Below are 26,094 nucleotides of genomic sequence, written 5' to 3' on the forward strand. Positions count from 1 at the left end.
AAATAAAATCTATGAGGAATTTCAATCAATACTGATCTATTTATTTAATATTGACTATATTTTCTTTTGTTTTAATACCGTTATTTAAAACATGTATAAACAACCTAACTACAAATTCATTACAGGTGGTTTAGAAGACATACAGGAACAGATGAACATACATATATTCTTAGCTTGCTGAAATTATAATCGTATTAGTCTTAACTTTGAATTATCTATATCTGCATCCTGTTCACTTGTAATACTACGCCGATAAAAAATTAATGAATGTAAATAGAAAACATGACGAAATAATGAAGTAAAAATTGTCTTGCCGAAATAATGGACAAGTATAGTTTTAAGTTCAAGAGAGAGGTATCAAAAGTCACATTAAAATTCTACAATTTAAACATTATATAAAAGGTAGATTTTAGTATAAAAATAACTTATAACTTCAAAACTTAGAATATACAATAGTAATTGTAATAATTAATGAAACTAAATTTAATTTGTCATTCTGCTGTAGTTCACTTAACTCTTAAATGAACACTCGTCAATTTTAATAATTTCCACAAATCTCCTTCCTGTATACGATTTACAAAGATTAGAATAGATGATAAAATTTACATTCATAAATAGATAAAACAATCATTAAAAAAATACGCAGCAATTCGTAAGTAAGTATTCGTAAGTGGTTTGTTTTTTATTTTTAATGTAGATTTTCATTGCCATATCAAATTTAAATTATCCATGAATATAAATTCTTAGATCTCATTGCATATTAACAAATTGGGGTAGATGCGTGTAAAGCAAGACTCGCTTATGTCGCGGACGGAGACTTTAGTCCAGCGGTGGTCACGGTGGTCACGGTGGTCACGGTGGTTCCGGCTAAGATGATGTTTTAGACATAACATGCTGTTATGATGCTTACTGTTCGCTCTGAATGGGGAATTTGGGATATATAACTTAACAATTCTTATTATCGAATGAGTTAAATAGTTACATAGCTATTTATTTTACACAAATTATAATTGGACTTTTCCTCGATCTTGTTTAATTTAAATAGTCCCTACAACTGTGCAACTTCTCTATGAAGTTCAGAGTCCTATGTAAATATTTTGTACCCTAAGTATCCATTCCTAAAGTCAGCAGTTTTCCCATAAGACCCTATTTAAAAAAAATTATTCAAGTAGTTTAATTATTTATACAAATTGAATTTGAATTTTTAGTATAGTACGAAACAACATAGATGTAGTATCTGCAAAACCGATCACATCCGAATTGTGTACGTCATCCCAAATTATCAATATTTATTTCTTATGCGAATATGATCTTTACACAAACGTAACAACGTGTAATATCATATGACCTAATATATTGGACAATTTGACACGTCGATTTGCTTTCTCGGGTTGAAGTGACGTGAGAATCTATAGCGACGAATGGCGCGATAGGGAGCTATTTCTATTGGTTGTGTAAATCGCCAGTAATCGGTTTTACGAATTTTGCCGATGCCACATCTAATTGGTGTCGTACTATACTTATCAAAATTTGAGGAACCTATATTCCAAATTCACTAGATATCAGATAAAAAAAATGTCGATTCATCATTATCAACAATAATTTCATTGTTTAATATTTGATTTACAGCAATAAACTTTATAAGTATTAATTAATTCAAAGGTCTTAGGATACGAAGATCTTATATTAACTGGAAGATTAAGTAAATATTGTATCGTCTTCTGGTAAGATTATAATGTGATTCTAATTTTGGTTCATATTTACATAGGTACATAATTATTATAAAAAGTCTTGTTATACTATTCAAATTATTAATAGAATACTATTTTTATTATAATTCCACATTTGATTTAAATACAAGTATTTAAAACGGGATATTTACCGTATTTTTTTATTTTTATTTGGTGGAGCTCGATATTTCGACATAATCTATATCGAACGTGTCTCTGTAAACAAAACGTTCTAAATACTTGTAGTCAATGATGTTTTAGTAAACAGATATGTTATTAACGCGCAAAAAGTGAAGACTAGAAAACGTCCTAATTGGGACGTTTGCCTTTAGTCGTTTTACGTAGTAATACGTTATAATACATCATAATTACGTAGTAATACGTTTTGCGTAATTAAAACATCTAGTTATCCCTTTGTGTGTCCCTGGCGTGTCCCTGGCGCGGCACACTTTTTTCTGTTGTTTAGTATGGATATAACATATCTGTTTATTAGAATATCATTGCTTGTAGTAATAATATTAATTCTTCACTTTGTTAATAGTTTTGAAATCAACATCAATCAAAATTTTAATACTTAATCATACGAAAATATTTTTGATAACAATTTTTTGATTTAGTATCAATTAATTATCTTCACGTGGTACTTGTTTTGACTTATTTTGATTTGTATATACATTTTTAAGTCAATGTAAATCTATGTTACAATATTCATTGCGCAATTGTTTGGTGTACCAAAAGTGCATTTTAAAACATTTCTGTAATTGTGGTTTACTGGCATACTATATAATTAAATTATAGAAAGAGTATCGAATTTATATCCGTTTATTTTCTAAATAAAAAAATATGTTTTTATTCATTTATTTGATGGTTGAGATGTTTTTAAATGTTATGCTATATATATACATATTATTAATTAGAAGGAAATTGTTGTAGTTGTTGAACTTCAGCGCCAACTTGTCGATGAGGCTTCAAAGTCAGTAAGGTTTTAACTGTAACTGACCATATATATGACACCGTAAGACTACAAAATTCGTTAGATTACATTAAACTGTCCAAATATTGTGAACTGTGAAATATGATTGCAATTTAATGTATTATTTGTTGGTATATTGTAATCAATCGATGGGAACCGGTCATATTGTGAACTGGCGTAGAACGGATGTTTGTCTCGCGCCTATTGGTTGAATGTTATGTGCTCCCCGCCACGCGCCACTCCGGAATCCAACATATTATTTCACTGTAAAATTGCAAATACTGCTAAACTATAATCAATTTCGCGCAATTGTAAATTTTCGATAGATGCAATAGAATAGAAACAATATTGATAGTTCATAATATTTCCGTTGGGTAAGATTGGAGTTTTATAATTTAACTGAAATTTCAATAGAATGTAACCTACCGAATATTAAAGGTGACATATGATTGGTCGCTCTTACAATAAGACCGGCCAATCAGGAAGAGCTTTCGACAGTTGACAATTTGACGCGGGAGAGATTGTAATCTAAGCGTTTAACTTCAATAGATTACAATAAAGCGAAAAATAATACCAAAATTACAATCATATTTCACAGTTCACAATATTTCGACAGTTTACAATCTGTCTCGTCACGTCGTCTGCGACATTTAAAGATTAAAACTGCAACATGTGTTGGATAAAAATAAAAATTTAATATTTATTTCTTTTGTTTCACCGTTGGTGTTCGAATGATACAAAAATCCACAGATACAGTGATTAGATAGTAAAAAAGTAATAAAAACAAATTTTGACATGTCGATGTTGATTTCAATCAAAGATAATGCGACCAATTTAAATTGTTAGCTTGTTGAGATTGACGACGACAACTGACACATGACGAGTTGAGAAATAACAAAACTTTTTAAAATAGTTTCAATAATTTCGCTTAAAGGTCTGTTAATAATATTTGTAATTAATATAGCTCTATGATTTGTATCAAAAGCATATCATTCCTTTATTAATTCACAAAAGTGTCAATTTACATGAATCCGTGCCGTTAGCCCATTTTCTACTTCCCATTTACCGGTGTTGCAATCCCAGGGCATTGTTATGGCATTTATATTACACATATTAATTTTAACTTTAGAATCACTAAAATTAGTATCTGTTATAATTTCAGCCCAACTTTTATGTCAACTTTTGTATAAATATCCAATATATTGGGAGTTTTAGAACTTGTGAATAAATAGTTGTATTAATAAAACTGTCGTCATCTTATTCTTTATAATATAACAAAATCGTGATTTTATTTAGAGGCTAAGCTTAGTAGTAGGTCTATAGAGCTATTCTTAACCATAGGTCCTTAGAATCAAAATCAAAATCAAAATAAACTTTATTCAAGTAGGCTTTTATAAGCACTTTTGAATCGTCATTCCACAATTAAGTGAAGCCACCACCGGTTCGGAAAGTAGATTCTACCGAGAAGAACCGGCAAGAAACTCAGTAGTTACTCTTTTTTAACAATTAAAAAATACAACGTCATGTTAATTAAATACAATTATTTCAATTAATGTATCCTGCTTGGAAGTCAACAGGTATTAACTCCACGCTTATATGGATTATGATTACTCCACGCATAAATGATTTGTACCATATTTATATTTACCGCAATATTTAAATGTTTTGCTAGTAACTGGAGTCTCTGGAATGAAATTCATAAAGAGGGTAGGACAAAATGTTATAATTTAGTATAGTATGTGTATGTATTTAATTGACACTGATTCAAGTCTATAAATCATGTGTTATATCGATTTTCTGAAACCTTTGAACTAATTTACAGTTTTAATAGTACAAAATTTCTTCAACTTTATTAACAATTACTTCTGTAAAAATTAAAATGCTCTATATACCTATATTATATAAATTTGAATAAAAAAAATGATTTGTTGTGGGTGTAAGTGCTTAACTGGCCTACTTTCATATTATTGTGGGTTGTTAACTCTTAAAAAAATAGCCTTTATTTCTACTACAAAGAACTGTTACTTAGTACTTATTCTAGGTTATAACAATGGTTAACCTTTTAGTACTGAGGTGGTTTAGTTAGATCATAAATGATGACGTGACGTCTATCAGACGGTTATTTAAAAAACCGAAATGACGTGACGGGGCTGTCTCACAGACGGTGAAACACCCACGTCAGGTACTTAAAGTTTAAGAAAAATATACATTATATTTTAGTTTTTTGTATATACATAGATATTAAAGAATGATTGTAGTAATCGCCTTTGCGGCGTATGCCTCTCCTAAACCTTTCCATACTTTCCCTTGTCTTTTGCACTCATCAGATCTAATATATGTATACATACATGTTGATTTCTCAGGCAATTTTTAATATATGAATTATTAGGTTTTAATAACATAAGGAATAAATCGGTAGAGATACGTACGTACGTAGATACGTTTATATATTCTAATTTTCTCTAACATTTTAGAGAATAATGCGCCTGAATATATAAATTACGCAAAGTTAAGTTGCTTTGAAATAAATATTATAAATGCACTTTTTATTTTCTTTGTTCGTAAATAGCTTGTGGGAGCGGAATGGGTTACCAGTATTTAAAAAGAAACTTGTATTCTCTTAAGGTGAAAAAAAATACAATGTTGTTTTAAAAGCCATTTTAATATTTTGTAATGAGAGTTTGTACCAATGCGTTGCTTAGAAAGGCCAGCTGCTTCCAGTTCTTAATCCGAATAGACCCGATCTGTAACAATTACAAAAATTAAATTAATAACGATTCAAAGTATAGTTTTCATTAATGGCCATAGTCAAAATGTATGCTATTACTTCTAACATTCCGTGCAAAAGGGAAAACCTCGAGATGAGCAGTAAGAAGCTAGTGCACACACACACATTTTCGTATAGTAAACCAACGCTAATGAAGCACACATGCTTAATTTTGTTGATCGGATGAATAACGATCATTTGTGTATTTGATTTCTGATAAATATTTTAATGTAATGGCAGAATGAGAGGCATTCATAGATATGACATATCACTTACCCTCTCTTTCCTAAGTTAGCGTTACCCATGCGAAGCTGGCCACCGTTGCAGCTGCTAAGTTGAGCGTCATTAAGGTTATTGCACTGTCTTCCAATGAAGTGGTCAAATCTTATACTGGAAGCAAAAAGTTCAGTGGCACGGCCGTGGGAACAAGTGGGAGTAAGGCAGCCAGGCTGTGGGTTTCTGCCACCGTTGGGGTAGAAATCAGCGTCAGAGATGGGATCGAAAATACCCAGGGCACGACCGTCGGTGTGGATTGATTCAACGTATATACCGGAATGACGATTGAGTGCGTTGGCGTTATTACCCCACTGTGGGCCAGCGGGATCCAATCCTGTGAATACACAAACGTTTATTACCTATTTTAATAATATTGAAGAATTAAATGTATCCTATATTTCAAGAGATTGAACAAACTGTATTTTACTCGAGTTATCTTTTACGAAGATGTCAAAGTTTATTATGTACCTGTGATACGGGCAGCCCGTCCTCCAATAGTACGACCGGCATTGCCGACGACATGAGCGCCCAAACTGAAGCCCACCAAGTGCAGCTGATTCCAGTTACCACCAGCGTTATTGAAGAGCCAGATCAAGAAGTTTCCAAGATGACGGCCAACATCAGGTACACCTTGCACTGCTGTTGTGTATAAGCCGTTGGCAAGACGGTTCCAGTCCAAAACAATCACATTGACGTCTTGAACAGCCAGGAAGGCGGAGGTGATCAACGGGTTCATATGGGTGTTACCATTGTTGTTCCATCCGTGGACAATAACTTTGGTGGGCCTGTTAGCTCGGTAGTTCGAGTTACGTACGGAATTAATGTTACCATTGACCAAAACCTGACGACTGGTTGGGTTTTGTCTGAAACAAATAAAACAAACCATAAGCTAAGTGTATTTTTGTGATATTTGAATAAACATATTTTATCGCCATGTGGTTTACACTGGCTCGATTTCTATAATATTCTAGCAGACCCGATCAAGAGCTGCTGTGGTTTTCGTGTATTTAATTCAATTATTAGGTGCTATGAGTGTTGTTAAGTAATTGATTGGTAAGGAATTATGAAAAGTCCAAATTAGATTTCATTGGAAAGAAAATGTTAAATTTTTATGAATTTATCAAATGCTTGTTTCAACACTGAATGTCATAATTATTTTACATTATTTATTTTTATTTTATTTTATTTATTTATTTAATTGGAGAACATACAGCCGCAGTTGATAAACAAAATAACAAATATTGAATAACTATTAGGCCAATAACAGTTCTCACATATAGCATTAAAGAGACTGAGAATTGAAAAATAATACCAAAAATAATAACAACAATACACATAAAACTAAGTATCATTTCAAAAAACCGCCAATGAGACCACATATTAAAAAATTAAAAAAGAGAAAAAAAAGTTAAACATAAAAATAAAAAATAACTATGTCTTTGCAAACATTTCTGTCATGTATCGCTTAACGTTATTATGCTTTCTGCAGAAAACATCAAAATCTTTACAAACTTCGATAAGCTCATTAAGACTAGCAGACGCTCTTATCAGAAAAGAATTCTGCCTATAATTTGTCTTAGCAGTTGGGACATGATTTAGAGGCTGACGACGTCGATTTATGGTTTTAGGTGTTATCAAATTAAGCTTGCCCAGGAGCAGTGTGCAGTCAATGCGACTATTTAATATACTTACAAGGAAGGTTATGTCAGCAGTCAATTTTTAGTAATCATTATTTTCATGTCTATCGTCAAAATAAATAAATTCGATGTTTTTCCAATACGTGAGAATGCAACATATAGCTGCTCACGGGAGAAACACGAATTCACCAACTTCGAGCCGCAAATAGCAATTGTCAATTGTCATAGCTAAAGGTAGATAGAAAGGTAGATCTGATAGTATCATATCTATTCGGGGTAACAGGACGACTTTGCCGTTAAACTTTCCGGTGAATATCGTAGCTTGAAGCGAGTTTCTGGTAATTATTCTGATGACTACTACTAGTAATCACGTACCCTTGCATAACTTTAGCTAATTTAAGTTACACAATAGAATAACCGGTAAATCAATTTTCAGACGAAGATTCTCTGACGGCATTCTTGGTAAATCCAAGGAACTTAAAAATTCTATCAAATCCATCTGATATTTGATCCGATGAAATCTCATTAGCAATGATATCGATTGACATAAAAATCATTTGATTGCCTGGCAATCAATTTTATATTTACACAATGTGTACCGCGTAGGAAAAAAAAAAATTGATCCCGCTGAGATTCTTGCGCCGGTTCTTCTCAGGTCTGAGGTGTTAAATTCCAAACCGGTAGTAGATTTTTTGACTATCAATAAGAAAATGTAATCACTTCTACTTTGAATAAAGATTTTTGACTTTGATTTTGATGCCATGTCGTCAGAATAATTGCAAATTGTTGACGAATATTATTTATTTGGCGTAGATTTTAAAGCTGCATCAGCAAGAGCCAAATAGTTGTCATGTTCGTGCTGTTGCAGCTCGCAACAAGCGTCTTGATATACTCGACCATTAACTGTTCGCAAAAACTTATAAGATGTTGGCCAGGAACATTTACCAACAATATTGTCAAAAAGAAGTACCCACTGTTTAGATCAACTCTGTAAAGTCGTCGAAATGTTTTAGATATGAATATGCCTACTATTGATGGATGTGATACTTCATATTTTCGTGGATCGCATCTTTTACCTGACATGTTCCATGAAGAAAAGAATGGGACTTCGATATAAAGCAATGTTTTGGCAAATTGGACGAAAACGTCAAGATTGTGATGTAAGGTAAACAAATCAGTCAGTGTAATTTCCAGTGGGTCTAATATATACATACAATAAAATTGGAGTGTCTGTTTGTAATATTAAAAAAGCCCTAAATAAAATAAAATTTTACTCAATGCATATGTATGTATACACGGCTAATCTCTGGAACGGCTGGATCGATTTTGACGGGACTTTCACTGGCTACAATATGTTTTTTTTTTAAATTCAAACGCTTACAAGGTCGCGGGCACAGCTAGTGACAAATAAAAATCACAATAAAATACACATACAAAAGAGTTCAATGTTATCGTTTAAGGCTTATCATGCACTGAATTTTTTATATGATATTATTGTTCAATTTTTTCATAATTAGTGATAAAAATACGGAGAATTGCGTCTTAAAATATATTTTGCTTTAATAAAGAGTAATGTATTAACTGAAATAAATCCATTTGTGTGAATGTTATCAAACTAAAAGATAATTTAATTAAGACTCTTTATCAGATATTGAGCACATCATTTAATATAATAATATCGCAATTATGAATTGAGATATCCATTATTCTATATCTTAGGTTGGAACAAAACACACATGAAAATAAGTTAAATCGGTTTAGTTGCTACGGATTTTATCCCGTACAAACATCGTGACACGGGAATTATATATAATAGACTAGCCTGCGCCTTAATGTATATCCTTTTGTTCTTTGTTCTTTGACTTTGAGTTTAAAGTTTACAGCATACCAAATTTCATCAAAATCGGTTCAGCAGTTTGGTCGTGAAAATAGACAAACAGATAGACAGACTTTTACATTTATAATACATATTAAATTTGATGTAATGAGAGTGACTATTTCTTAATTGTAGTGCAGTTAGTGGAACCCATTTCGTGACCTGGTAGGAATTCGGAATAAACGCCGGTTGATTTCCAGGTCACATGAAATCCCTAGTTTATGGAGTCTCGTCTTTATCATGCATGGTTGGATGGACGGATTGACATGGATTTAAAAGCCGCAAAATAAGAATTACAATAACTTTAACTAGTTTGGTGGTTGAGTCACAACTTAGGAAACAATGCGTACGTAATTGGGGAAGTCATTTCGAGCAAGAACTTAAATCAGGCTAAATTACAAAATGTCTTACTTGTATGCAAGTGGGGGTTAAAATTGTCGCTATGGGCACCCCAACCGCCACCACCAAATGGGTATACGGCGAATTACCAATAAACCCGTCTCCATATTCCTAATTATATTCATTTGGCGAATCCTTCATTTCACTTAAATATTTATTGTGGTAATGCATTGATTTTAATTAATAGCAGTATATTTTATGTATTTTGCCCCCCAGTATATATAATTTGCAAAATGTTTCATTGTTTGTGGGTACAAACTGACCTGGTAAAGAGCCAATATTCGTTGTTGGCGCCGTTCCTAGCGTCCAATAGCTGCGCTTCATCCACTGGGGCATGAAGATCTACCAGATGAGGAACATCCTCGCCATCTGGCATCCAGATGTACCGGCTCACTCCTTCGACATAGTTGCTGTTGTCTCCTGGCACCAAAGGAATGGCGCTTCCAGCACACACTATTGAAACACAGATACATTTAGTACATTAAACAATTTATTTTAATTATTTATTAAATTTTACTAACACGCTACTGAAGCGAGAAGAATCGTTAGGAGTTTCATGGTGGCTGTGTGTTATGTGTCGACATCTCTCTGTATTTATTATAACGGTTATCAATAAAAAACAATTATATTTGATTGATTAAGCCTAATCCGATTTATGACGAAAATAGAAAAAACGACTACATTGGTGATAATGCTGCTCCGACAAGTTACTTGTACCGACTTCACAAGGGTAGGTATGTTATATAAGATTTTACCCTGATCCTTTTTTTTTTAATAATTATTTATATTATTTACAATTGTACATATTTATTATTTTACTTGGTAGTAGAGCTTTGTGGGTACTGGGTAGTAGTAGTACTTTACTGGGTAGGTACCACCAACTCATCAGATATTCTACCGCTAAACAACAGTATGCAGTATTGTTGTGTTCCGGTTTGAAGGGTGAGTTAGCCAGTGTAAGTACAGGCACAGGCATTGACGATGTAAGGAATAGTTAATATTTCTTACGGCGTCATTGTCTATGGGTGACCACTTATCATCAGGTGGCCCAAATGCTCGTCCGCCAACCCATTCCATAAAAAAATACAAATTTTATAAAACAAAAAGTCATTTTAATCTTATATACAATGTTTTAGTGTATCTAATATAGTTTTGTCAGTTGCTTCAATGGTTTTTGCTTCGGCCACGTGGATACTGTTATTAACATATTAGGGTTGTAAATAGCGCATTAATCTCGAAGAGATTATAAAGATTTGTCGACAAAATAGCTAGGCATGTTGCTATGTTTATAATTTATTTGAAAAGACCCCTGAATAAAGATAACAAAGATTGACACTTTGAAAACTTCATTCTATAAAAAAATACATGAACCCTGGCTCTGGATGTAGATTGTTTTGAAAAGAGTAGTCATGATTTCACATTTACCTTCTTTGTTGGATAACTATCGAACATATGACATTAAGAAATTTTCTTATTATTCAACAAAATATGGATAAAATGAGAACAATAATTAAATTTTAGTAAAAATCGTAGGGAGCTTGATGTTGTTCATTGGAATGTTTTATAGTATTAAACGCCCAAGATAACTAAATTATCTATCTGAGTAATGATTAATAATGAACTAAACTGATAAATATGACTAAAAATAATTGGGTCTTTAAAAATATCGCCACATTCTCAAGGATAACTTTTAAATCTATGCTTATTCAAGGAGCTTAGCAGAATGCTCAATTTATGCTCGTGTTGAAGTTTGAATCAAATTACTCAATGTTTGAATATGTTCTGTAGTAATGTCATAACTATAGTGACCTACTATCTATAGTAGAGTATTACTACTATATTACCTACTAACATTTAGACCTAAGGTATAAGATTTCTCCATTTTAAGATTTCTAGTGAAAAAGGTTTTGGAAACTGAATATAACTTTATGTAAATGTGTTTTTAATATTTAACATATGAAAAAATCCTTTCTAATATCAATTAATATTTAAAAATATTATTGAATTTTCTTTCATAAATATAAGAGAAGATAGAGGCATTTAAGTAAGAAAAAATTTAACTTTTGTAGTTCCAAAGAATTCGTTTTGAATGGTTGTTATTAAGGAAAAGGTCGTTTGTGAAGATACTGTTCCATTTTGAAATTGCAAACTCGAGTTCAAGTATAATAAAGAAAATGGAGGATCAGTGGCGGCGTAAGGCGTGGGCGGTGTTGAAAAAGTACAACATAACATTGGGATCAGAGTACTGAAAAAAAAACAAGGGCCTCGCAAACAAGATACAATTGCCCACATTAAGATTTGACCTTACGCCGCCATTGTGGAGGATAAATATAAATACTAACTAATAACTTATAGTTTTTACCTTAAAATAAACAATTTTTACGGACGATTTTAATCTATCAGTAAAGGCAATAATTTTTGTAGGGATTAAGGAAACTTGTAATTCTTCGTCTGTAGAATATAAAGTCCTTATCAAATCTTATTTGGATTCTACTGACGATAATAATACTTCAATATACAAAACACCTGTCCATTCGATATTGATTAAACGTAAGTGCATTATTTTAATTGTGCATTAAGAGATAAAGCATGTTTTAGAAAGGTCGATTTTACTGGCCCGTAAATAAATTTGCTCCTTTACAGCCCCCAAAATTTTCCTACAGAGTTCTTAGTCATTTTAAATTATTCCCAAAGTTGAAGAAAGTTAAAGTTAGAAAAAAAGTATTTTAAAATAAATATCAAGTCATTACGAGATAACATATATTTTTGTTCATGGAACGTTTTGATTCTACATCGAAATATTTTGAATGAATGAATGAACGTTGTTTGCTTCAATATACCCATTCATCATCCTCATCTAGGGAATAGTATGTCTAGAAGAAAGCAAATTCATGTCTTGCAGCAATCTCTATATTGTATCTCATTAAGTGAAATGATGTTCATCTTTGGATATCTCGTGAAAATTTCAAATTTCACCTACATATCTAGTTGAGATGTCCGAAAATCTACAATAGCGCGATTTTTAAGGCATTTTCTGCAGAAGAAGCTTACACCTACGGTTACTTGGGAACCTTCGAGAAAAGAGCATACTCTTTCCTCAAAGGCGGTCAACGCGTTGGTAATCACTTACTATCTAGTGAGTATCCTGCTCGTTTGCCACATATAACATTTAAAAAATGTTTATGATTAGTAGAGTTAAAAAACGTGAACGTTTTGAGGTAGAGGAAAATCGATTAGGTTTTCTTCGGAATTTGGAAATTAGTAAAGCTAGCATTTATCTCGCATCTGAACTCTTTGATGTCAGATTCTTTAACCAATCGAATTATGTGAGTTCCGTATGAAAAGTGGCACTTTACGATTTGTGCGCCATATATAATCTGCACAAACTATTAGGAGTATGGAGGACGCATACAAAAATTAAATATTAAACCTAAAAAGAAATGAAGTCTACCATGCGCGCAGCAAGCACATAGACGTCTGGTACCACTTTGTGCGAGAGAAGATTGCCAACAAAGAAATCCTGGTTAAATACAGATGCACAGGAGAGATGGTCGCCGACATAATGACGAAAGGACTCCCTCGACCGAAGCATGAAAACTGCGCCTCATCTATGGGACTACATTTAAAGAGTCTGCGTCCAGGAGAGGATATTAGGAATTTAGGAGTATGGAGGACGCATACACAAATTAAATATTAAACCTATGTTCTTTCGTCTGAAGTCTATATATATTATGCACTGTCATTACTTACACATAAAATAAATAGTTAAATAATCGCCTTTACTTTTATTTCATCACAAACAGATTGAGAAAGGTCGAGGTGGCAAAACCGAATAATCTCTACGTGATTTGGTTTTGAGGACATTATCAACATCTGTTGAGGTTAAATATCGGAAGCAATTTTTAGAAGATTTATTTTGAATAATTAATAAAAGCAACATACTTTACAAAGTAAAATATTTAGAATGTGCAGTTAATTGGATATATTGTAAATTATCTTTTGTGAAAAAACGTGACTTCTATGCCATTATTCAAGTCCGCAATTCTTGCGGTTACGAGTCATGTGGAAGAAGTAATACTATCGCAAAAATAAATAAAATAAGCTTAATTTTTTTATTGCAGTCTCAAATTTAATAATTACATAATCATGTAGAGTAGGTGCACATTTTTTTTGTGTGATTTTCGTGTAATGTGCGAATTTTTATGATGATTTATTTTGACTATTTTTTTTGTTATTTACCTTCATGACTCATAATGTATTTTTTTGTTTAAAAACTATTAAAAAAATATATTATTAAAATATATATGGTTAGGGTAAAGAAACGATATAATTTTTTTTAACAGGTATTTTAATTTTAATTTATATTTTTTTGTATTTACTAAGCAGAAATTGATTTCCAATTTAGAAAGGCCAGTTGTTTCCAGTCCTCAAACCGAATAATCCGAATCTGTAACAATATAATAAAACGTTTTAGTCCTCAAAATGAACATTATAGTCCCATTTTATGGAATACACTCAGATTTTTTCATTTTTATTTTGTTTTATTGTTGTTACTTAGTGCTTAATATTAAGCTCAAATATGTAAAGTTTACCTTTTATGCAAACAATTAAAAATTTGAGTCTTTAAAGAGAAAGAATGAGAGACATTCGTACATAAGGCATAATATTACTTACCCTCGTTTCCCTAAGTCAGCGTTCCCCATACGATGCTGATTACCATTGCAGGTGCTAAGTTGAGCTTCATGAACGTTATTGCACTGTCTGCCAATAAAGTGGTTAAATCTTATACTGGAAGCGAAAAACTCAGTGGCACGGCCGTGGGAACAAGTGGGAATAAGGCAGCCAGGCTGCGGGTTTCTGCCACCGTTGGGGTAGAAATCAGCGTCAGAGATAGGATCGAAAATGCCCAGAACACCACCGTCAGTGTGGATCGATTCGACGTATATACCAGAATTACGATTGAGTGCATTAGAGTTACCACCCCACTGTGGACCCGCAGGGTCTAGACCTGTAAATTACACATTATATTTAGAATACAGGAACACTTTAGGAATAATTACTTAGGTAAGTATAATATTACTTATATTTAGTTGGTCACGTTTATCGATATATTTTGCAACACCAGTTCTCCGAACGCAACGATAAATTTTAAAATAAGGTCTGATGTTCAAGCATATAATATGTAAAATATGAATTTAATTGTACCTGTTACACGCATAGCGCGACCGCCGATAGTGCGACCAGCATTGCCAACGACATGGGCACCCAAACTGAAGCCCACCAAGTGTAGCTGGTTCCAGTTGCCACCGGCGTTATTGAAGAGCCAGATTAAGAAGTTTCCTAGATGATTTCCAACATCAGGAACACCGCGCGCTGCTGTTGTATATAATCCGTTTGCAAGACGGTTCCAGTCTACTACGATCACATTGACGTCTTGAACAGCCAGGAAGGCGGACGTTATCAATGGATTCATTTGGGTGTTGCCATTGCTGTTCCATCCATGGACAATGACTTTGGTCGGTCTGTTACCTCGGTAGTTCGAATTATGTATGGTATTAGCGTTACCATGGACCAAAATTTGACGACTAGTTGGGTTGTTTCTGTAACAATAATATACAAGATTTTGTAAGTTACAACATCAAACTATAGTTACAATTAGAATAGAGATATATAAAATTTTAAAATAAATCAAAAGAAATTAAAAATAATTTTATGATTATCAACGCAAGGTTGATAATTTTCTTTTTTATTTTGCACGAAAAATTGTGTACAGTTACGAAGTACACTTTATTTTAAGTACTGTTATGTACAAAAATAAACATTTTCACGCTTTTACTTTTATACTTCTCTGTAAAATCTTCTTTCTTTTCTTTTGCTGATGTTAGAAACATAGTATTTTGTGTTTAGGTTTCTGTTTACGAATAAAAGACAACTGTTTTTGAAAATTGAACCTATTTAGTGAAATATAGCATATTGGCAGCTCTGGTTTACGAAAAAACGTTTACTATAATAATAATAGTAACAACCCTCTAATTTCCCACTGCTGGTCTAAAGCCTCCTCTCTCTTTGACGAGAAGGTTCGGAGCATATGCCACCACGCTACTCCAATGCGTGTTGGTCGCTTCACATGTGGCAGAATTTCTTTGAAATTAGACACAAGCAGATTTCCTTACAATCTTTTCCTTCACCGTCGAGCTCGAGGCGACTTATAAACACACATTAAACATATGAAAATTCAGTGGCGCTTGTCTAGCTTTGTACCCGTAATCAAATCAAATTTCAAAAGTTTGTGTAAATGAGTATAAACAAATGATTAAGTAGTATCACTTATGATAACTGACCTGGTAAAAAGCCAGTACTCGTTGTTGGCGCCATTTCTATTATTAAACAGCTCCATTTGATCTACTGGGGCCTGAAGATCTACCAGATGAGGAACACCCTCGCCATCTGGCATCCAGATGTAGCGGCTCACTCCTTCGACATAGTGGCTGTTATCTCCTGGTACCAGAGGAACAGCGCTTCCAGCACAAACTGTTAAAATAAACGACACATAAAGCATATATGATAAAATTTAATTATTTAATTTTAAAGGTTTCACTAACGCGTTGCTGTAGCAAGGAGAGCCGTTAAGAGTTTCATGATTTCAGATGTTATGCCCGTACTGAGATCTTACTCTATATATTACAACGGTTATCTTAGAAAAACAAATAAATTAGATTGATTAGGCTTAATCCGATTTGACATTCATAGTTAAATAGTACAAATTAGAGATAAAATGACGAGGAACTTGTAGCAATATTTTCGTATGTTATGTATGTCCATACCATTTGTATCCTACAATACATAGCGGAAATTAGGTATATTTTTTACTATACCCTTTTTGCAATAGATTACAATCTGACAAGGTAGATTGTAATCTGTCAAAATATCGTGAGCCGTGAAACCAGATTGTAATTTAACGTATTACTTTTCGATTGTATATTGTATTTTATATTGTAATCTATCGAAGTTAAACTGTTAGATCACAATCTGTCCCGTGTCAAATTGTCAAATGTGAAAAGCTCTTCCTGATTGGCCGATCAACGTTATTCTTCGGTAGTTTACATTCTATCGAAGTAAATTTCGGTTAAATTATAAAAAGTCTAACTTAACCGAAATATTATGAACTATCGAAATTATTTATATTTTACTGCAAATTTAATAAACGTTCACAATCTTTCAACAGATTACAATTGTACGAATAGATTATAGTTTAACGGTATTTGCAATTTTACGGTGACATAATATGTCGGATTCCGGAGTGGCAGGGGGGGGGGGCACATAAAGTTCAACCAATCAGCGCGCGACATGCATCCACAATTGACAGCTTCCCATCGATAGATTACAATATAGCGAAAAATAATCCGTTAAATTGCAATCTTATTTCACGGTTCACACTATTTAGATAGTTTACAATCTGTCTCGTCAGATTGTAAACTAATGAATTTGGTTTTCTTACGGTGATACATGCATTGCTTGAAATCGCTTCGAAAATAAGTCATTATTTCTCATCATAAAAAGTAAATGATAAAAACTCCAAATATAGCAATAATTATAATTACATTATATAATCATAAATCGACTTTTAAGTAGTCTAATATTTTTCATTTCATTTTACTTAGGATGACTCTAAAAAATATGTTGAATACGCAATTTATTTTATTCCTTTTTAGTGCATATTCATTTGTTTTAAAAAAGTGTTTTGTTTGAAGTCGGTTTTTCTTTTTGTTAAAATTTTTATTTTATTTTTGATATTAAGTGAAGCTGATGTTGACTAACTAATTTTTCTTAATATGGATAGATTAAGCGTTCCGTTTATATGAGTCAGAAACTACTTCGAGGTCAATTTCAAAGGAAACTTGCGAATAAAGTAAAAATAGACTTTCGAAAATGCGGCTTTAATACATCATGCGGCATAAACTACAAGGATCCCTCAAAAGAGCTGTAATCGACCTCAGTAAAAAACCTTTGAAAAAGAGCTGATATATGTCGTACATCATATGACATCACATCACACACACAAAATTTGATTAAAGATAGTAAGAAATTCTGCCCCATATCGCACCCTAACTGTGAGCCGTATAGGAGTTCCATCACTACATAGTAAAAAACAAAGTTGGTTTCTTTGTCCCTATATCTTTAAATCTACGCAACGGATTTTGATGCGTGTTTTTTTTAAATATATTGTGTGATTCAAGAGAAAGATTTGTGTATATAATACATGAACAATATAGTAAAGAAACACTGATAATTTTAGAAGTTTGCAATGTGATGTCGTAAATAAATAAAATCTGTAATATATTTAGTATCAGTATTGCACCCGTGCAAAGCCGGGGTGGGTAGCTAGTTGATTATAATATTCGACTATGATAATTACATAAACATAACCACATTACGGAAGGTGACTCAAATATCCAAATAACCTATAAATAAAAGTTTCGACCGAGTATCGCTAACGTGCTTCTCAGAATTGTTCCGTTCCCTTCTGTTCCGTTACTTTGTCATGGATCCTGTGCTCAGAACCTTACCAAACTTTCACCAAACTACCCTTGAAGTATATATTTTACAATAAAAAAAGAATAATCAAAATTAACGTGATTTTCAGTTATTCACCTATTTGTCGCGCATATACATAATGCAACTTATGTTGTTTTCATACGGATACCATCATCGTAAAAAAATAAAATTAAAATGGGACCCCACGGGAAGCACTACCTTTCAAACAAAAAAAATTATCAAAATCGGTCCACCCAGTGACAAGTTATGAGGTAACAAACATAAAAAAATACAGACGAATTGATAACCTCCTCCTTTTTGAAGTCGGTTGAAAATAGTTATTGTGGGATGGACCCTAAGAGATAGACATTTTATACCATACCCGATTTTATTAAGGGCTTTTTAAGGAGTACAATTCTGTTGTACATTATTTTGATGTATATCGTAGGGTTCAGATAGCGTTTGCAATGTAAGTGCAAAAAATGTGTTCATTATCACTGTTTCTCGATCGTATTGTGCATGGATTATACATGTAAACTTGGCTCTTGAATCACTCTATCTATTGATAAGAACTGCATCAAAGTTCGTTGTGTAATTTTAAAGATTAAAGCGTACACAGGGGCAGATAGCGGTCAGCGACTTTGTCTTATACGATGTAATGATGATGATGCAATAACTTATAGCTAATTTGATATAAGTATTCGCATCGTCACAATGATGACTAATATTGGTAGCATAAATATTTTTCTTATATCTTGTAATACATACTCTTGTTATTTATTTATTTGGTTGATGATATGAATGAGAAAAATGGTATATCCGTTTCTACAATAAAATTCCACAGACATTTTTAAGTTTGCCGTTTTATAAATTTAAATCATTTAATAAAAATGGTAAAGAAGGCATAATATTCAATACAAGATTATGCAGACGATTAAAAAGCGTGTAATTAATACTTGTTGACTTACTGACAAGTAAATTACATAAATATAATTGTAATTAACTAACATGACTGCATTTTTAAATGTTGAAAAAAAGTAAGTACTTAGATTCTTGCCGGTCTAACTCGGTATAATCTACTTTTCGGACCGATAGTTTCATCATCATCATCATCAGCCCGTTTTTGTCCACTGCTGGATATAGGCCTCTCCAAGCGCACTATAGTTTCACTTAACCCTTAACAACCCATAAGTGTCTTGCAGATACATTTTTACGATCTGTTACTCATAAAATCTAAAGTATTGATTTTTATGAAAAGTAACACAATAAAAATATATTTAACATGAATAGTTTAATATTTATTACCAATACAGCACAATAGTAACTTATCAGCCCACAAGTGTTCAACGGACACAAGAATACTCGTCGGCTTATGAAGTAGGTGGTGGAACAATATAGAAAGCTGAGCCTGAGAAGCAAAGTTGAGCTCCTCGATACAATATATTTAGCGGTGGTATTCATAAGGTGGTTCTTACTCGGGGACAACATTTGGTAAATCCAACAGACAGTTATCAAATATAAATATGCCAATTCAGAAGCTATGTGCTTACGGTGTTACAACTTCAGTCTTTTATTGACTATAGGTAACAATAAATTGGTAGGTGTCGATTTTAGAAAATACTGGGATCCGATTCATTTGCCTGGAGAAAATCTTAAGATTGGTGAGCAACTGATATATTCGAGGACGAGTATCTTTCAAATAATACCTACCTAGCAAATCTGACAAGAATGCTAGGAAAATGTGGTGAGCCTGTGATAATATTTGGAGAAAGAAGGATAAAATAGAGCGGAAATTTTTCGTAGACTATACCTGTTATGGGAACCGTACTTTCACAGTAACAGATACGTTACTTTTGACAATTATTTTAGAAGCATTTAGGGTGCAAAATTCTTGTATCTGTGGTGATCTCATAGTTGTTGGAACTATCAGAAAAATAAGGCATGTATACTTCCAAGTTTTCGATCCAACAGAATATTTGACATCGAATCTAATATCTTTGGCTTTTCTATAAATATGACATTGGTATAGTAGGTCCCAGAGCAAAACCGTGCTGTTACTTTTTTCTGTCTAGGTTCAGACAGTAAATCATACTGTCTGATCCTAGTACACATCCAGATTTTCAATATGAACCTCTCTGAAAAGAAAGAAGCTATGCGTATGTGCCCTTCAAATATCCAGAACGTCTAAGTCGTGTTGCGACATTCGCAATCGCAATATGTGCGCAAAACACACGATAAAAAATATTATTTGAAATATTTGTTCTGAGCAAAATCATATAAATTAAATAGTAAATATCTAAGTTACAATTAAAGAACATTTCTAAGTTTACAATTATTTATTTTCTTTTAAATTACCTAAATTTATTAAATGAGTCCGATGGACATTACTAGTCAGTTACGTTAAAAAAGTAGTTAAGGGTGAATATGGTTGTTAAATGACGCTTCAGAAGTGCTTGTAAAAACCTACTTGAATAAGGTATATCTTGATTTAATTTGATAATTTGCTGTTAACCGGATAACACGTAATTAAATAAAGAAAATATTAATAAAATTAATTCTCATCTACAATACAAAATCGCTTCGTAGCGTTCATTGGATTTGAAAATTATTACAGGTGGTTCTTATAATCGCTAGGTCGCGAGTCGTATCAGATAATTGTTTACAAAAAGTCTGTCGTAATTTCGTTCGAAAGCATTTATATAGATAAATATCCCATTTGGAAGTATCGTAAATAATCTGGCGCGATTTTTGAAGCATTGACAAAACTCTATGAGATCCCCAGAGTTTGTGTTATTGGATGGATATTTATGTCTGTACGTAAGCATATATGTTTAGTTAAAGAAAAATTCATAGCAATGCAACGTGCATCATGAATACAGTAAAAATATGACCGAATCCACAACCATGCATAAGTTAATCTAAAAGCAGTAAGCTAGTGCTTAATCTCGTGTACCTATGCATAAGAGGGTATCACTTGCGTATCTACCCACTTTTATAATTTTGAGGGTTATTCGATCGCATTATTTGTTTACATCTCGTATGCTAGATTAATCAACACTGAAAATAATCTCTCGCTTGGCTTCGTCTGCTCCTAGAATCGACATAGATGTAACTATTCATTGTCATAAATGTACTGTTGGCTCAACTTGAGAGTATAACCTCGAGGGTTTGTTAGTATTGCAAATGGTTGACGCTTTCTTATATTATCATGCATTCCCCCATTCTCCTGCCCTTATCCCAATTTTATTTGGGGTCGGCACAGCATGTCTTCTCCTTCCATGCTTCTCTGTCAGACGTCATCTCACAAGTAACATTCTTTCTAGCCGTATCGTCTTTCACACAATCCATCCATCGTTTCCTTGGTCGTCCTCTACCTCTATATCCATCCACATCCATGCTCAAGGCCTTCCTCACAATGTGTTCCTCATTCCTCCGCATTACATGCCCATACCATGATAGCCGCCTTCCACATAACTTTTCGGCTATCGGTGTCACTTTCAAACTCCCCCACTGCTATTAACATTGCTATGTACATTAATGATATTAAAATTAGTGGTAAATGATACAACCAAGTACATCCTATTATTTATTTATTGATATTATTTAATTATAACGTTTCGTTATCCATATATTACTATAATGATTATTTGGGACAAATTCAATTATTTCAATTATTAAAATACTACGTAAATAATCCATAATCTTCCTAAGAACGTAAATTATACAGTTGTTAGCAGATTAAATCGCAGCACGACCATTATTTTAGATTAAATTGAAATAATCAATGATTAAATCGTTCTTATCGGATCGATACAATAAGCGCGGATCACCTTATTAATTTTGATTGTAAATAATATATTGCATTACAAGAATTTTTAATTTGATATAGTAAATAAAAATATGTATTAAACTTCATGGTTGCACGTCCGTTGGTTACTATTAACACGTTTCAATTTATTTCCTGATAAATAAACTTAAAATATATGTCTTTTTAAATCTATTGATTAATGTATTTATTTTTGTCGATTACGGTATGCCGATGTCTTTCTGATACCGATGTTTTTACTCTGTGTCTTGATGAAGTCTCTAATGTGCATAATACAAGGTGATAATATCTCAAGTGTATATTTTGTCATTTATTATTATGAATTAGTACTTGGACGGGCCAATTCTGCTTGGCGGTATTTTATACGGTGAGTATATATTATATGGGGTATATTTTATACGGGGAGGGATAATTACCCAGACAGGCTTACACAAAGCCCTACCACCTAGTCATTTTTTTTAATCTATTATCATAAATATGCTATATGTGGCTAATATTAATTATGTCTAATTTTAATATGTTCATTAATACGAGTAATTAGTATTTCGATAAAGTGCCCTGATTAGTATCAAAACATTTATCGAAAATCGTTCTTCGTGGTTGGGTTTTTACAAACGATTTATCGATAACACGTAATCGATAGTGTGTATCGTTTATTCCAGAGGATTATTAATCAAATGAGATATAAGTAAGTTTGATTGATGCTGAAACAAAAGGAATATTAGATTAAGGTAGTTTTTGCTTGGAATATGTCGTTGGTACGTCTTAATAAAACCATTAATACTAAAATATGTAAAAGTACTTTTGACCCTTTCTGCAACAAAAAAGGATTTTTCGCGTGAGGTCAGTGTTCTATTCTGTTATACCTCTTATAAGTTTTTAAACTGTTCTAACTGTGAACTCAAAAATATCCTCTCGGGAATATTTCCTTAAGTATTATATTATATAGTTTTTGTGGTAACTAGCGTTGTATAATATATATTGTGAAATTTCAATTTTAATTTTTGTATTTTTCTAAATATACTGAATTTTATCCACAATCCTGTCATCATCATCCTGCCATCACAATCATATTAAAGGATAAATGTACAAATTTATCTATCGAATACTAAACCTCATAGTACGAAAACAAAAATTTTTAAACACCCGTTATTAGTGCTCACCTGCATTCTATATGTAATTCATATTCAAAATTTACTCCTGCCAGATTCAGCTATAGGCTACGCGTTGCATACTAGTTAGTCATATATTTGTTTGTACTAGGGTTTTACATAAGCCTGAATAAGCACCAACAGCTCATGATATGTTATACCAACATGCAGCAATTGTATTATTATATTAATGTATATCGTCGTGTTCCTGCTTGAAAGTTCATTGAGCCACTGTAACTACAAGTACAAGGGATACATTAACAATAATTATATTAAGGTTGGTGACGCAAGGAATCATTAATAATTGTCGACGTTTCCAATGACTATATATAATTAAATAAATATGAGACAACATCACATACATTACTGTGATCCCAATGTAAGTAGCTAAAGCACTTGTGTTATAGAAAATCAGAAGTAACAATGGTACCACAAACAACCAGACCCAAGACAACGTAGAAAAATAATGATAATCTACATTGACTTAGCCTGGAATCGAACCCGCGACCTCGGAGTGGTGTATCCATGAAAACCGGTGTACACACCACTCGACCATGGAGGTCATCAGTGGATGTACTTTTAGGTTGCACGTTTTATCTGATATTTCGTTAGGAAAATATAGGCGTTTCTTACTAAATACTATCATAATTTGATGTCCATCAGCAAAATAAACTGCATTCATAATAATTTCGAGTGTGATTAGATTATTTCAGTAATATTTATGTATTATGCAATTTCGTTATAAATATTCGTATCTGATTACCAACCAATATATTGTTTATCTTTTTAATTACATAAAATTTTCTTTAAATCTACTAATTGTTGATTATTATCGTTATCCATAGTAATATTATAAATGTGAAAGTAACTCGGTCTGTCTGTCTGTCTCGTTTTCACGCCAAAAGTACTGAACCGATTTAAATGAAATTTGGTACACAAATAGTCTAGAGTCTGAGATAGGACATAGTCTACTTTTTTGTAAACAAAGGCTTCTTTATACACGTATCACAAACGTAATATTTTAAGTTAATTTGTAAATATATGCAAGCAAAGCCGAGGCTAACAGCTAGTGATAAAAATAATAAATACGAGAATCTCTTAAGTTATTTGAGTTGCGAATAATTATAAAATATTTATGTGTAGACAAATCTTGTAGCGTATAATTATTTGTCTTATTTATTTTTGTAACTCTACTTTGTTTTAGGGCATCATCAAACATACAATAACTCTTGTTAATGAATATATTACAATAAGGCTAAAGTTTTATAACTTTATAATTTTGAAATTGAATCGTACAAAAGAATATTTGGAAAACATCGTTAATTTAAACAACATAGTACTAAGAGGCTTTATGCCAGCCCGTTTGACGTTTGTTCAGCACCCCCTTATCACCTTTTCTACTAAAATATAGGAATGCTTAGTATTGTTAGGTTACGGTTTGAAGAACTAATATTCCAGTGTAACTACAAACACAAGAGACAGAGATAAAGTGTTAGTTTTGACTTTTGAGAATTGAGAGAAGAAGAGAAAAAAAATGAGAAATTAATAATATATCTTAAACTACCAATAACGATGCGCCTCTGTACTATTTGCCATCATGACATAAAATACATAACTTCTCTCGCTCATGGAGATTTTCGTTATTGCTCGCAGTATCTCGTATTTGTCACCAGTAATTGTTTGGTTATAAACCTTTTTGATGACAGTACATTTTAATCGATTCCAAAACGGGAATTTCTCAATTCGTTTTTATTTCTTATCAATGCTAGATCAGAACCGAGGACTACGCAGTTATTCCTTTTTGAATCTACTTCCTAATTGAAGTTAAAAAAATGTGATTCAATTATTGTTAATGTTGAACTCGTTGTTGTGTAAAAAACACGAGAGAATAAAGATATAAACAAATATTGTCGTAGTACAAAGGGCAGACTTATAACTTATCTTTTCCAGACAGCCCAATCCCAACATAATATTTATCATTATTAATACTCAGACTACCTCACATATTATTAATAATCAGACTACCAGTATATTTAAACGTTAGGATAATAACCATATTATTTTTTAAATTTGCGTATCATATAAAAGTTAGACTACAAGTTGTGACGGCTAAATAAAAAAAATACTCAATAAATCGAAAACAAAACAGTTACTATGAGTGATACTGTGAGTGAGTGATCGAGAGTACCGCGTAATTGTATGTTAAAATACTAGATACTCAGATTAAGTACTTATCAGCATTAATTAATAATTAATTTAAAAAAAATCTGCAAACCGTTTATACTCTATGGTATGGACTATTACTTTCAGGTAACAAATACTCAACGCCTTATCAAAGTTTAAAGCACATTAATTAAACACGTCATTTGCAAATAAAATTTCCTTCTATACTTATCACTATTAACTTTTCAGAATAGTATAAATTATACGCATTAGTGTTAGTACCGTGTTAATTTTATCCACTTCTCAAACACAAATAAATGAAAAAAAATATTTGTGGCATGAGGTATGATTTTAATTAAATATTAAATATTAGGTATGGGTTATAGCCAGCTATCTTAAACCATAATTCCAGTAGTTTTGACGCCTACACTTATTAATGTTATTTAAAAAAAACTCGTAAATCAACTTTTAAGGAGTCTCATATTTTTCATTTCATTTTGCTTTGAAGAGAACTTAGAAATATTTTCGGTTTTTCTTTTTGTTATTTTTTTTATTTATATAGCTTAAAAATAGCTATACAGTAACATGATAAAGACGGAAGCAGATTGTAAATGTTAATTGTTAAAAACATGTTTAGGGTAGACCATATTAACTGGCTTGAAAAATCCTAAACTTCGTTTTCGCCTATAGGTAAATAAGGTTGGTTCTTTTCATGGTAATGTGATACTGAAGTTTTCAAGAAAATAAATTAAAGAACATAG

The 26,094-nt window shown here is 32.3% G+C and overlaps 2 protein-coding genes across 2 annotated transcripts; both read right to left on the minus strand.

Moving 5' to 3' along the window:
* Nucleotides 1-5,346: 5,346 nt before the first annotated feature.
* Nucleotides 5,347-10,239, minus strand: LOC124530690 (pancreatic lipase-related protein 2-like). The gene is made up of 5 exons (XM_047104947.1): nt 10,180-10,239; nt 9,922-10,111; nt 6,215-6,609; nt 5,747-6,080; nt 5,347-5,447 (listed from the first exon to the last, which is right to left on the minus strand). The coding sequence occupies exons 1-5, from the start codon at nt 10,214-10,216 to the stop codon at nt 5,402-5,404; spliced, it is 1,002 nt and encodes a 333-aa protein (XP_046960903.1). The 5' UTR covers nt 10,217-10,239; the 3' UTR covers nt 5,347-5,401.
* Nucleotides 10,240-14,059: 3,820 nt separating this feature from the next.
* On the minus strand, nt 14,060-16,220 carry LOC124534290 (pancreatic lipase-related protein 2-like). Its single transcript, XM_047110049.1, has 4 exons — nt 16,000-16,220; nt 14,864-15,258; nt 14,333-14,666; nt 14,060-14,105 (listed from the first exon to the last, which is right to left on the minus strand). The coding sequence occupies exons 1-4, from the start codon at nt 16,215-16,217 to the stop codon at nt 14,060-14,062; spliced, it is 993 nt and encodes a 330-aa protein (XP_046966005.1). The 5' UTR covers nt 16,218-16,220.
* Nucleotides 16,221-26,094: the final 9,874 nt, after the last annotated feature.

Source organism: Vanessa cardui, chromosome 1, assembly GCF_905220365.1.
Source record: "Vanessa cardui chromosome 1, ilVanCard2.1, whole genome shotgun sequence".
Taxonomy (NCBI): domain Eukaryota; kingdom Metazoa; phylum Arthropoda; class Insecta; order Lepidoptera; family Nymphalidae; genus Vanessa; species Vanessa cardui.

Excerpts from the sequence above, each read along its gene's own strand:
- LOC124530690 (XM_047104947.1), bottom strand. The coding sequence starts at position 10,216 with ATGAAACTCCTAACGATTCTTCTCGCTTCAGTAGCGT. Across the intron at positions 10,112-10,179 it reads TCTTCTCGCTTCAGTAGCGT|TGTGTGCTGGAAGCGCCATT; the intron begins GTTAGTAAAATT and ends GTGTTTCAATAG. Across the intron at positions 6,081-6,214 it reads ACGGGCTGCCCGTATCACAG|GATTGGATCCCGCTGGCCCA; the intron begins GTACATAATAAA and ends GTGTATTCACAG.
- LOC124534290 (XM_047110049.1), bottom strand. The coding sequence starts at position 16,217 with ATGCTTTATGTGTCGTTTATTTTAACAGTTTGTGCTGGAAGCGCTGTT. Across the intron at positions 15,259-15,999 it reads GAGTACTGGCTTTTTACCAG|AAACAACCCAACTAGTCGTC; the intron begins GTCAGTTATCAT and ends TTATTGTTACAG. Across the intron at positions 14,106-14,332 it reads GCTGACTTAGGGAAACGAGG|ATTCGGATTATTCGGTTTGA; the intron begins GTAAGTAATATT and ends ATATTGTTACAG.